A 13,503-nucleotide genomic window follows, 5' to 3' on the forward strand; every position below is an offset into this window, starting at 1 on the left:
ATTCATTCCATGTGCTTCTTTCACAGCTTTTCTTAACAGTAATTTCTTCACATTCTCTTCAACACTTGTTATTGTCTGTCTTTTTTATTCTAGCCACTCTGGTAGGTGTGAAGTGGTATCTCATTATGTTTTTTTTTTTTTTCCCTAATGAGCAATGGTATTGAGCATCTTTTCAGGTGCTTATTGGCCATTTGTATATCCTCTTTGGAGTAATTTGTCTATTCTGATGGTTGCCCATTTCAAAATTGAGTTGAGGGGAAGGTATAGCTCAAGTGATAGAGCACATGCTTAGCATACATAAGGTCTTGGGTTCAATCCCCAGCTACCTCCTCTAAAAATAAACAAATAAATAAACCTAACCCCACCCCCCCAAAAAAAAATAAAAGAAAAAAATAAAAGAAAATTGAGTTAGTTGTCTTTTTGTCATTGGGTTGTTAAGAGTTATTATTGAATTCTTTAGTATATAAGTCCTTTATCAGATGTATTATTTGCAAAATTTTTCTCCCAACTTGTGGATTGCTTTTTCTTCATGGTGTCCTTTGAAGCACAAAAGTTTTTAATTTTGATGACATCTAATTCATCTGTTTTTTCCTTTGGTTGCTAGTACTTTCAGTATCACATTTAAGAAATCATTACTTAACTCAAGGTCAGGAAGATTGACTCCTGTTTTCTTCTAAGGATTTTATAGTTTTAGCTCTTACATTTATGTTTATAATGTAATTTTTGTGTATTGTGTAAGTTTAATATTCCATACATAAGCAGCTTAAATATAAGTTTTCTTATTGCAGAATTTCCCCAGACTGTTCATTTTTCAATTACAAAAATTTTTTTGACACAACGTTGTAAAATGACTATAACTCAATAAAAAATGTTTTAAAAAATTTTAATTGAAGTATAGTCAGTTACACTGTCAATTTCTGGTGTACAGCATAATGTCCCAGTTGTGCATATACATACATGTATTTGTTTTCATATTCTTTCCGAGGCTGTTCATGATTAACAACTTGGTGATACTGACTATAACACAACTCTTTCTTTGTGAGCTGGGTTTCCTGCTATACAGCTCTTACCTGAATTTATCAAGATACCTGGGAATATTAAAATGTTTGTGTTGCCAGAGGCAGAAATGCAAATCAAAGTAGTCAGAAAAGGCGATTTTTTGGGAAAAGATATCCAGGTATCTCATGTAACTGAAGGAAGAATTGAAGAGCCTGAAGGCAGGAAGTCTGAAGTGCAGCTGGACCTGAGAGATGGACTGGAATGAGGACTTAAATGCCACCAGGACAGTTCTGTTTCTGTCTCCTCTTCCCACTCTCGCTCTTGCTCTTTCTATGGATCTTGCATCTGTTTCCCTCTACCCGTCAGCTCCACTCTCCCTGCAGGCTGGGCTCCTCCACAAAGCCCAAGAAAAGACTACAAGCAACTTGTAAGACCCTAGACTCCACGCTCTCACACCAGAGACTTTTTTACCAGCTCCAGCTTGAAAAATTCCAGGCAAGATGTCTGCTTGGCCAGCTGGGGTCATGTGCCCCTCTGGACTGTTAATGCAAGCTTTCTGGTAACACTGAGGGTGGGTCTTATTTGCAGAAAAGACTCTTCAGAAGTTTACTTGTGGTTTAAACAAGTTGTTCTCAATGTATTATAGCTCTAGTACTTACAGAACTTTTAATTCTCTTCATAATCTTGCAGTTGTTAACAATCACTTTTTAAGAAATATTTAGATACTGTTTGGTCTGTTTGAAATCTCAGCTAATTAAACTGCTTCAACATTTCAAACATCATTTATCAATTTAATATATTTTACTTTCTTTTTAAGTATTTTAATTGCTTGACCAAACAAGCCAATCTCCTGAAGAGTTACCTTACAAATGTGGTAAATTAATCTTACAAATTTACTTGTTCATGTATTTTTTGGCGGAGTTACCAGGGATTGAACCCAGGACCTTATGCATGCTAAGCGTGTGGTCTACCACTTGAGCTATCCCCTCTCGCCACAATGCTTAATTTTAAATCTTCCCAGACTTAAAACCTGATACTCACTAAGGAATACTAGTAGAATTTCAGAGAGCTCATAATTTTTAATTCTCAATCTTCCTGGGGTTAAAAGAGGCTCACTTGCTAAGGAAATTTCATCTTACTCTAAGATTCACTTTTCCCTCCACATTGTAACGTCTTTGAAATTAGGATGTGTCTTACAAGCAATGGCACCTTGATTGGCAGCAGTGAGTCTTTCTTAGTGACACATAAAATAATAATGTCTTAAATTAGGTGAGCTATGGTACCATCTCAGTTAACTAGGATTACTTGACTAGAAATGAAGACTGTACCCAGGCCTGAGCTGTGAGCTCCAGCATCCTCAGAGGTTTGCTCCAGACCACATCCATCCACCACTTCCAAGAACACTGAAAACCATGCATCACTGCCCCTCACTCCCCACCCCCACCTCACTCCCACCTTAGGTCTCCACTCACCCACCCAATTCCAGCAAAGAAGGTTTGGTTCTTAGTTACATCAGTCCCCTCAGAGGTCTGTCAGGGCCCAGCTCATCCTTAATCACATTCTAAGCTGCAAAGCCTTTGAGTTGAAGAAGGGTGCAGCTCCTGCTCTCTGGGACTAAGTTCTGAGGTTGGCAGGTGACATAGCCACTGTGGGCAGGACACCTGATACGCGGGTGGCAGATAGGCTGACACCAGGGCTGAGGGGCCCTGGGTTGTCTTTCAGCTTCATTTACGCACACACATACACACATAGACACATACACATCCCTTTGTACTTTCCCATTGAAATGATTCATAATCAGGATATTCCTTTTTAAATGAGACCAAGGCACCTGGGGAAGATAGCAATTCTACATTCTGGCATTGAGAATTATGTCAGATCTGGAAAGAACCATGCACATAATCCAGTCTAAACCCTCTCCATTCACCGCTCCTCCCCCATTCCTTCCCCCTTTAGTGGAAGAGACAGAAGCCCTTTGAAGTGATGTGACTTGTCTAAGATCACACAGCAAGTCAGAGAAAAAGCAAAGACCATTCATTCATTAACTCAATAGAAGTTTATTGATTCCTATTTACCAGACACTGTTCTAGGAGATGAGAATATAGGCTTATTCCACACAAGGTTCTTGTTCTCCTGGAGCTTACATTTGTCATACTGCCACAGAGACAATAAACAAATAACATAATGTCAGATGGTTATAAATACCAGGAAAAAATCCAGAGTATGGAGATAGGGAGTGAAGGAGGAGGGGGAAGTGCCACATTTCATAAGGAGGTCACAGATGATTTCCCTAAAAAGTGAATGAAGTAAGGGGACAAGACACATCTGGGAGAAGAGCATTCCAGCCAGAGAACAGCAAGTGCGAAGGTCCTGGTGCAGCAAGGAGGCTGAGATGACCAGATGTCTAGATTTGCCATCCAGCTCTCCTTCATCAAACTGCTGAGTCATCAGGGGTGTCCCAAGGGTCTTTATGCCACAGACTGTATCCATATTTGAGGGTGACTATAAAAACCCAGAAGCCCCTATGCTGCCCAGGTGGAACAGAACCTGTATCCCACATGTGTATGACGTTGATCTAGAATGTCCGTGTAGCATAAGAGAAGCAGCTTTGAGCTGGGGATCAGGAGACCTGAGGGACAATCTTTGTTCTACTGAACATGTGATTTTAGTCAATCTTGGAAAAACAGATTGTTTTTTAAACTTTACTTAACATTTAATTTTTAGTTTTAAAATGAACAAGTTCCTAGTTTTTTTCATGTATCCTTACTTTTTATTGGTCCAGCCTCAGAGATTTTATTAAATACAATGTACATGGGCCTCACCCAACACACACCTCATCAATCAGTATCTCTGTAGCTGGAGGGTGTAGCTCAAATGGTAAGGTGCGTGCTTAGCATGCATGAAGTCCTGGGTTCAATCCCCAGTACCTCCATCCAAAAAAACAAACCAAATACCTACCAACCACCAAAAAAATAATAAATAAATAAATAAATCAGTATCTCTGTAACTGGGGGCTTAGAAATTGTACATATGTGTGTGTGTGTGTGTGTATATATATATATATATAAAATTAATTTCTTTTTTGTTTTTGAAGTATAATTGACTTAAATTTCAGGTGTACAACATCATGATTTGATATTTTTATTATTTTTTAAAATAATTTTTTATTTAAAAAAATTTTTATTTTTTATTTTTTAGGGGGGAAGTAATTAGGTTTCTTTATTTACTTCTTTATTTATAGAGGTGGTACTGGGGATTGAACCCAGGACCTGTGCATGCTAAGCGTGGGCTCTACCACTTGAACTATACCCTCCCCTTTGATATTTTTATACGTTACAAAATGATCACCACAATGTCCCGTTATTGTCCGTCACCATGCAACGTTATTACAATATCATTGACTATATTCTCTATACTGTAGAATACATCCCTGTGACTTACTTATTTTATAACTGGAAATCTATGCCTCCTAATCTCACCTGTATAGCGAACAGACTGTGGTTGCCAGAGGGGAGGGGGGTGTGGATGGATGAGTGGAATAGGTGAGGGAGAGATTATGTGTATTTTTAAAGCTCCCCTGGTGAGTCTGACAGGCACCCCAGACCAGGAGCCCCTTAGTGGAGGATATACAACTCTGCTCACACCAAGCAGACAGCCTCTCAGCTTTTTCTTAAACATCTTTGCTCCTAAAGGGTCTGGGCTTCGTATTTGCATAACTAAAAGGTTTGTTTAAGAGATTTCCCCAGAACAAAGGAATGGGCTCTGCTCAGAGATGAATTACAGCTATGACTTCCACGGAAGCTTGAACCTGAAGAAAGCTCTCATAGGACAAAGTTTCTCATACACACACACACACCTAAACACACACTCACACACTTTCTCTTTCTCTCTCATACACACACATATATGTGTATATCTTATCTCCCCTGGAAAGTTATAAGCCATAAATAATTTTTAGGGCAGTTGACTTAAATTGTCTTTTGTGAGATTTACATTATAAGAAGTTTACAGTATTTAATTTCAATAATGAGAAAATGTGGCTGCAGCTCTTCTGTTTAACAATAAGTCTGTCTTGGGGCCAGTGGCGTTAGGAATCTGTAACAACCAGTCTGCACCGTTATTTCAGAAAAACGGAGTGTAGGTTTGCCCAGCTCTGCTCAGGGTTGCTTTCTTTTCTTCTATTTTTCTCTCTCTCTTAATTAAAAAAAAAAATCCACAGCTCTTTTTCTGCAAAGTGAATCGTTATAATAGAAGTTGCTACTCCATTTCCCGGATACAATCCTTGTACAAAATTGTACCTCATGGAAAAACATGAGACCATGGAATTTGAGGCCTTAAAGTTTAGAACAAAGAATTTTCTGTTTTGTCCTGGGTATTTTGGGTCTGCAAGTTTAACCCTTCTGTACCCGAATTCCCCTGCATTTCTTAGAATCTGCCCTATTGCTGGTCATCTGAGAAATCATGGTGATGAGAATGGCTGAATTTCAAAATCACAGGACTTGGGCATTCCAAGTGATCACATCCTCAGGCAGATGAAGCATCACAAACTTGCACTTGACAGATGAAACGACTGAAGCTAGAGAAGCTGGGGCTGGCTCAAGATCACGGAGTGGAGGACGGGGTAGAACCCAGGATGTCTGGCTCCTAATATGGTACTGTTTCCATTAGAATTCTGTGGTCTAAGTCCTTCCTGTGCATAAAAATCTCCTGGGCAGCAGTGCCTGGCTGGGGACCAGCAAAACCTCTCCCTCCAACATGCTTATATCTAAGTTTGTCTTCAAGCCAAGCTCTCTGCCTTCCTCTTCCAACTAATTTCCTACTTCTAGTCCCCTCCCATGTAAAACCTCCCCTGTGAAGATTTCTTGAGTCTGACTGCCAACATCCACTAATGTGTGTGTGTGTGTGTTTTTTAATATACTGATCACTTTTTTTTTTTTTTTTTGGTTTTGGTTTTTTATTTTGAGGGGAGGTAATTAGGTTTATTTATTTAATTTTTTATTTTTATTTTTAATGGAGGTACTGGGGATTGAACCCAGGACCTCGTGCATGCAGTCTACCACTGAGCTATACCCTCCTCCTACACTAATGTTTTTTCGAACATGTTAAAATGTTGGTTCCCAGGCCTCTTACCCAGAGTGACAGATTCCTTGGGTGTGGAAGAAAGCTGTGAACCTACATTATGACGTGCTTCCTGAGTGGTTATGTGGTCCATGGGCCAAATTTGCTGCCATAGAGTCACCTTATTAAATGAAGCCTTGTAGATTCCACCATGCCTTACTCAGAGAAGCTCTTCTCCTTGTAAAATATAAGCACTGGAGGCAGCTTGCCAGTGAACGTGTTTTGAGGAGTTTTTGCAGCAGCTCCCACTCACACAGGGAGTAACCCCCTGTTTAATTAGCTGACAGGATGGGGCTTCTGAGAAAGTGTGGGAAGAACTGAGAAGTTTGTGTAGAGGTGTCCAGTGTCACCTGAGCTGAAGAGCCTGAACTCCTGGGCGGGAAAGGCCTTGAGTGTGGGGAGTGGAAAATGAGGTATGGGAAAAAGAAGAGCTGGTAGAAATTTCTCCTTGGAATTTGGCCTTGATAGTGAGGAAAAACTGGCAGCTGGCTTCCACCAAACAATTCACTATAACCATTGTTTCTTTAAACTTTCACCTACATTAAGGAAATACCTGGTCAGCTTTTCTACATGTTCTTTCTTTTAGTTATTTAATTTTTTTTTTTTTTGGTAAAGGTTTTATTGAGAGATAAAGATGCGATTCACATGTATCTTTATTGAGATACAGTTTGCCCATTAAAAGTGTACAATTCAATGTTTTTTTGGTATATTCACAAAGTTGAACAATCATTATTATAACAATTTTAGAAGATTTTATCACCTCTAAAAGTAACCCCAAATGGTTTAGCTATAACCCTCCCCTATTCAATCTTCTGATCTCCCCATCCCTAAGCAACCATTAATCTACTTTCTGTCTCTGTGAATTTGTCTGCTTTGGAGATTTCATATAAATGGAATCATATAATATATGGCCTTTTGTTACTAGCTTCTTACACTTACCATGATGTTTTCAAGGTTTGTTCATATTGTAGCATGTACCAGTACCTCATCCCTTTTTATTGCTGAATATATTCCATTGCATGGATATCCTGCATTTTGTTTATCCATTCATCCATAATATCACATTTTGTTTATCCATTCATCCATACTTGGGTTGCTTCTACCTTTTGGACTATTGTAAATAATGTTATTTGTGTACAAGCTTTTATGTGGACATAGGTTTTCATTACTCTTGGGTATATACCTGGGAGTGGAATTACTGGATTGAATGATAACTCTATGTTTAACTTTTGAGCAACTGCCAGACTGTTTTTCCAAAATCCTCATTTAATTTTTTAAACCAACCTGAAATCAATGGCTCTGAATCATCCTGCAAGTGTTTATTTACATACAACTCACTTGATCAGGTATAACTAAGGACTTATTTTAAGCAGTTGTTTTGGGGATGAAAAGAATCAGGCTTGGGTTACAGAAGCCAAAGCTCAAATACTCGAGTGAGTGCTATGTGGCATAACCTTAGAGGTAGGGGCAATGTTACATGGATTTGTGTTTATGAAAAAGAAACTCACAGCTGTAAGTATGGCCAATAACAGCAACATAAAAGAAAACTACCACACAATAACTCTTAATTAGCAGCTTTGGAAAAGGTTTAGTAGCCTGAAAAAATAAGTGAAGCTGTTGGATAACTATCTATGGATTTTAATAACCTCTGCTATCATCTGTTTCTGTATAGGGAGACAGACTTAAAATTTAAGGGTAAAGCACTTAGAAATACTTTAAAGTATTTCAATATAAAATACGGAGAAGTGCACAAAGTGTTAGCTCCATGAATTTTCTCAAATGAGTGTCACCCACGTGCTGGCACCCATAGCAAGAGACAGCTATTGGTTATCAGCTCCCCCGGATTGCTCTCTTTCTAGCCTTTAACTATCCAAAGGGATGAGGATATCTGAATTCTAGCACCAACCTTCCCGGACACAAAGAATACATTTTTGATAGTACATTTCAGGTGTCAGTGGAACAGCTTCGTTAAGCCAACAGAATTTTTAAAGACTCATTCAGATTTTTTCATATTGCAGTGTAGTAGAATGTTAAAAATTAAATACCCTTAAGCTTATGTATAACATAAAAGGCATGAACTAGCACACAAGAAGCTTTTAACATCACCTACAGTAAGAACATGTATTGTAAGATGTTTGAAAGAACATGAAACAACATACTTTAAACATTTATTTTTACAGACAGCTCCCTTTTTCTCCAGGATTTGAAGTTTATTTCCAAGAGGAGTTTGTAAAAGAATTCTAGGGACTATTAATCACAGGTGCTTTAATAATTCAAAAAGTGTACATGTAAACACACATGCACATTGGCAATGCATCACATTGTGGGTTGTATTAAGTAATGACCGAAATAAATATAGCCTTTGCAAGCAGCGCATAAAAACGGACGCCCATTTCCTTTGGTTTATTGGGCAGAAGGATGCATAATACTCTCACCTCACTGATAAAATGAGAAGCCTAATACCAAGACTGACTTACTGCAAAGCAACACTATTCCACTTCCTCACCTGGAAAAAACCTACTATGATTATTTTATGTATAACACTTTCAAAGCAGAATTCTTCCAAAGTAAGGGCATACTATTAGGAAAAATCATTTTACAAAACGCGAATCATTTTTTAAGCTCTAAATATGTCTTATAAATTACCAAAAACAGATTAGGATTTTATTAGGCTATTTCTTCGTAAGTTTGGGATTCTACCAGCTGATGGCTAATACAATCCACGAGTCAAGGTGAGGCGGGCACACGCTCTGGGCTGCCCCCGGTTCTTGGTTTTTTTGTCTCCGGATGCTGGATACTTCCAAGGTAACCTCATGCTCCTGCTCGCTCCTACTCTGGCGCCGGGAAAGCATCCCCCGCCCCGCCCCAACTTCCAGGCGGCGGGGCGTCAGCGCAATGCCAGCGTCCGGAAGCCTCACGCGAGCGGTGACTTCGCTCTGCCGCGTCCTTGTCCGAAGCCTTGAGACTTAGACTTTTCCCGCCAAGTCACCCTTGCTCCTCTTCCTGCCATCCTCCCTCCCTGGGGGGAAAAAGTTTGAAGCCGGGCTCCCTCCGCACTGCAAGTTGCCAGGGTCGCTCTCTGGGCTGGACCGGAAGCGGGCCAGGGTCCACCACGCTTCTCCTGCGTTCGCGTCCCGCCCCAGCTTGGCGGGTCGGGACAGACTCTTAGCTGTCGGTCGCCAGCTCCTCTGCGTCCAGACCATCCAGTCCCTCCTAGCCCGAGGGACCTATTTTAAAAATTGGGGCAGGGCACTTTTCTTGGAGTCCCCGGAGCGAGCACGAGTTCAGCCGGGCGCCAGACGCTGCCGGCGCCGCGCAGCGCGAGCGCACGCGGGTGTGCGCGGGTGGGAGTGGGGCGCGCCCGCGCGACCGGAGGCGGGCCCGCCGGCTGGCAGGTGGGTGCGGCCGTCTGGAGCCGGGGCAGTGGCGGCGGCGGCGGCAGCAGCAAGTGGTTGGGCCGTGCGCATTTCCTTCCCTCCCCCTCGGCCTCGGAGCTCGCCCGCAGCTCCGCTCCTCGTCCCCTCCCCGCCGCCACTGGCCGCTCCCTTCCCCGCCAGTCCATGTCCCTGCCCGTGGTGCTCCCGGGCTCCTGCTGCCCGGTGGCCGGGCTCTCGGGCGGGCCGCAGGCCGGGGGCCCGGGTGCCGCGGCCGCCGCCGCCCAGGAGCCGCCGCTGCCTCCGCTACGGCCACGCTGGCCCCGGGCCGCGTTGCAGCCCCCCGCGCGGCCTCGCTGCGCGGCCACCGCCGCTGCCGCCGGCGTGCTGACCGCGCCACCCGCGCTCTCCTCCCGCCGGGCGGCCGCCGCAGCCGCCGCGGCCCCGGGCTCGGCGCTGCTGCCGGCTCGTCCGCTGTTGTCGCTCGGGCTGTTGCAGCTGATCCTGGGCTGCTGCATGGTGGCACTCAGCTTCGGGGCGCTGTCGCTGAGCAGTTCCCCACAGGTGAAGAACTCGTGCCCGTTCTGGGCCGGCTCCTCGGTGAGTGCCGCGCGCGCCCCGCTCGCCTCGGCAGGGCCCGCCCGGGGAGCAGAGGGCTCAGGCCGGTCCCCTCCACTGCCCCATGATTGGTACCCCCAGTGCTGCACTTGGGGAACACAGCCCCACAGGCCAGTTGAAGTTTTTGGAGTTTTTGAGGCTGGGGAGAAAAAAAACGGTTTTAGGAGAGTGGAGTTCAGGAGTAAAGTGGGTTGCATCTGGATGGTGTCTGTTTTTTGTAGGTTAAAGGATTTTGTTTTTCCTGTCAAAGTAATAGAATAAACCCGATTTCCAGCCCTTTGGGAGACTGGAAAAATGAGGGTAGATGGCAGGAAAGTGGGAAGAAACTGATTAAACTTTCGACCATTGAGTATCAACTTCGTGGACAACGTCCTTACTTCGCTAACAAGGTGCCATCGGGCGGGCAAGAATTTTCATCTGTCTTGTTCACTCATGTATCAGTAGTGCTGGGGACATAGTAGGTGTACTTGTGAGATGGATGACGTGATATGCTGGGGCACGTCACTTGTTTTCTTCTGCCCTAAGGCACTCGTAAATGTGAAGTACCTGATGTAGGATAGGTCCACTGTATTTGGGGACGAGTTCAGGAGGTAATGACAGGGTGTGTCAACGCGCCCATGTACCTGGTCGTTAAAGGACGTTCTAAGCCTGCACTGGGTCCCTGGAGCCACTCAGACTGCTGGGCAGAATTTAATTCTCGAGAACCGAATCATTGTGGATGAGCCCGCCAAAGCCCCCGAGTGCCGGAAGGCTAGCTGGAGATGCCCGCGACCTGTGCCCTCCGGGCCCTGCCTCCTCCACGGAGGAAGGCTGCTCTGGGGCAAAATGCAGCCGCCCTCGAGCTACTCTGGACAGTGGGTGGCTGTGCATCCCCGCCTTCTACCGATTTCACAGCTCCCAAGACATCCAGCGTCTTGAGGTTTGCTGGGGATTGAGGGACTTGGAAGTAGGGCTTTGTGGAGTGATAGTGGAAAAGGAGTATTTAAAGTAAACAACCTTTCTCTAAACTAAATCTAGCAATGCCTGTAGTTTTTACTAAGATCTGTAATGAATGTGTATTCTGAAAGCCTAAAAACTACCCTTCTGCAGGTCCACACAAACCCAGAGTCAAGACCAAATTTAAAGAATATAGGGAGAACTAATGGAACCTGAAATCATTACTTGATTAAGAACATTAAGTACCTAGAGCCAGGCCTGATATTTTATACTTAAACTGATGCCAATTTACTCTTCTTTTGAAATACTTTGATGCTGGATGATCTTACTGTGGTATAGCCCATGTTGTGAGTGGAGTTTACAACCTGTGCCTCACCCTCCTGGCCGTGCCCTTGGGCTCTCCCACTGGCCTCTCGGAGTTGTTTAAAACTTGAAGAGGAGTGGTCTTCCCAACTGGGTAGGGATTAGATCCACTTGGCTCCCCAGTCCACTTGTCAGACTAAATTCAGCCAAATGTTGGGTGCATTTTATTTCCCTAAATACCATGGGCCAGAAGTGAACCTTGCATACATTTTTAGGGATTTGCTCTTTGTAAAACCATAATCTCTTGTCTTTTCAAAGATAGCTAGTTTAGGATTATTGAAAACTATTTTTTTCCCTCCTAAAATTAAAACCCAAATCAGTGTATTATTGTGAATTATTTCAGAGGTAAATGCATTTTAGATGTCAGTCAAGCCATAGTTAGATTTGATGAACTTTTTTTTTTTTAAAAGACGTCAGCCAGGAGATAAAAGCTACTAGCCCGGGGCTGCTGGCTGGACCCTCCTTGTCTCCAGGACCCAGCAAACCAGAGCAGAGAAGGAATCAGTGATTTGGAACTAAGTCTTTTCTATGGGATCCTTTTCCCACACTGTGCCCCCTAACTTTCTATGCAAATTCACAACTGTTTGTTATTCTTATTTTTTTGTGGCTTGTTTCTGAGGTTGACGTCAGAGTATCAAAGTGACAACAGAACCAACAGATACTGTATGTCCAGAACAACTAAATAGAATTTGAGAATGGCATTCAACACTGTGACTTTCTTGGTTTTGCAGGAAAAAATTCTCAGCAGTTGCATTGCCTTTTGAATTTATGTGTGAGGGAGGGTTTGTTTTTTTAAACTCCGCAATGTGGAAAAAAATGTAAATTTATTCTAACACAGTACAGTCATTCCTCCTATACTCCTCACGCAGCTCCAATAGTTGTTTTGACTGTACTTCTTCCTGGCTCTGCTCCATGTGTTCTGGTAACTCCAGAAGGATGGGTGTTCCAAGCAGGGTAGAAATTAGCTTTAGCATGCTCCCTACTCCATTTGTCCTGTTATTTTGAAGCAAATCTCAACCATCACATGATTTCATCTGTGTATATTTCAATATGTGTAGACATATTTTTTTTTTCAATTTTTTTGGTGGGGTAGGTAATTAGGTTTATTTATTTTTAGAGGAGGTACCTGGGATTGAACCCAGGACCTCATGCATGCTAAGCATGTATCTACCACTTGAGCTATACCCTCCCCCTCAATATGTGTATATTTAAATATATATATATATACATATATATATATATATATAAAAACAAATGAGAGAGAGCATAGAAGTGACCAGGAAGTCTTAAGAACCTCCCTCCACTTTTGATATTTTATTGTCAAAATTTATTTTTTTATTATTTTAAAAATTATTATTTATTACTGAAGTACAGTCAATTACAATGTGTCTATCTCTGGTGTACAGCATAATATCCTAGTCATGCATATGCATACATATATTTGTTTTCATCTTTTTTTCCATTAAAGATTATTATTACGGAAATTAAAAATCTCAATGAATGTAGAAAGAACAGTATAATGAACCCCCTTTTACCCATCACCCAGCTTCAGTAGTTATCAACACATACATGACCACTTTATCCCCACACCCACTCCTCCTTCTTAACGCTCACTGGATTATTTTAAGGCAAATCTCAGGTATTGTAATTTCAGCCATTAAATATTTCAGAATGTATTTCTAAAGGAAAGAAGCTTAATAGCTATAAGAACGGGGCTTGACAGCACACTGTAACTAATTTAAAGACAGCTAAACTAACGTTTTTATGAAAAAAGCTTGAAAATTATGGCTTGAGGACTGCAGAAGTTTGTTTTTTAATATATGACAGCTTTACTGAGATATAATTCACACTCCATACAATTCACTCATTTATGGTGTGCAATTCAGTGATTTTTAGTAAATTCATAGAGTTGTGCAACCATCCCCACAATCAATTTCAGAAAGTTTTCATCACCCCCCACAAAAGAAACCCTATACCCATTGGCAGTCATGCTCCATTTCTTCCTTACTCCCTTATCCCTAAATAACCACTGATGAATCTACTTTCTGTCTCTGTGGATTTGTTATTCGGGACATTTCATGTAAATGGAATCATA

The 13,503-nt window shown here is 42.3% G+C and overlaps 1 protein-coding gene across 6 annotated transcripts in view; it reads left to right on the forward strand.

Moving 5' to 3' along the window:
* FAM189A2 (family with sequence similarity 189 member A2) overlaps positions 1-13,503 on the forward strand; it is an 81,800-nt gene that overhangs the window by 14,203 nt on the left and 54,094 nt on the right. Inside the window, exon 1 of one of the 6 annotated variants that reach the window (XM_014565247.2) lies at positions 5,633-5,651. The exons of 2 other annotated variants lie outside the window; for them this stretch is intronic. In XM_014565247.2, the coding sequence (XP_014420733.2) occupies positions 5,649-5,651 (3 nt within the window). In that variant the 5' untranslated portion in view covers positions 5,633-5,648. Of the gene's footprint in view, positions 1-5,632; positions 5,652-9,380; positions 9,513-9,552; positions 10,092-13,503 lie in introns of those variants that run through there. 3 more of the 6 variants (XM_032477796.1, XR_004319241.1, XM_032477794.1) reach the window with 3 other exon arrangements.

This window comes from Camelus ferus, chromosome 4 (assembly GCF_009834535.1).
Source record: "Camelus ferus isolate YT-003-E chromosome 4, BCGSAC_Cfer_1.0, whole genome shotgun sequence".
NCBI lineage: Eukaryota > Metazoa > Chordata > Mammalia > Artiodactyla > Camelidae > Camelus > Camelus ferus.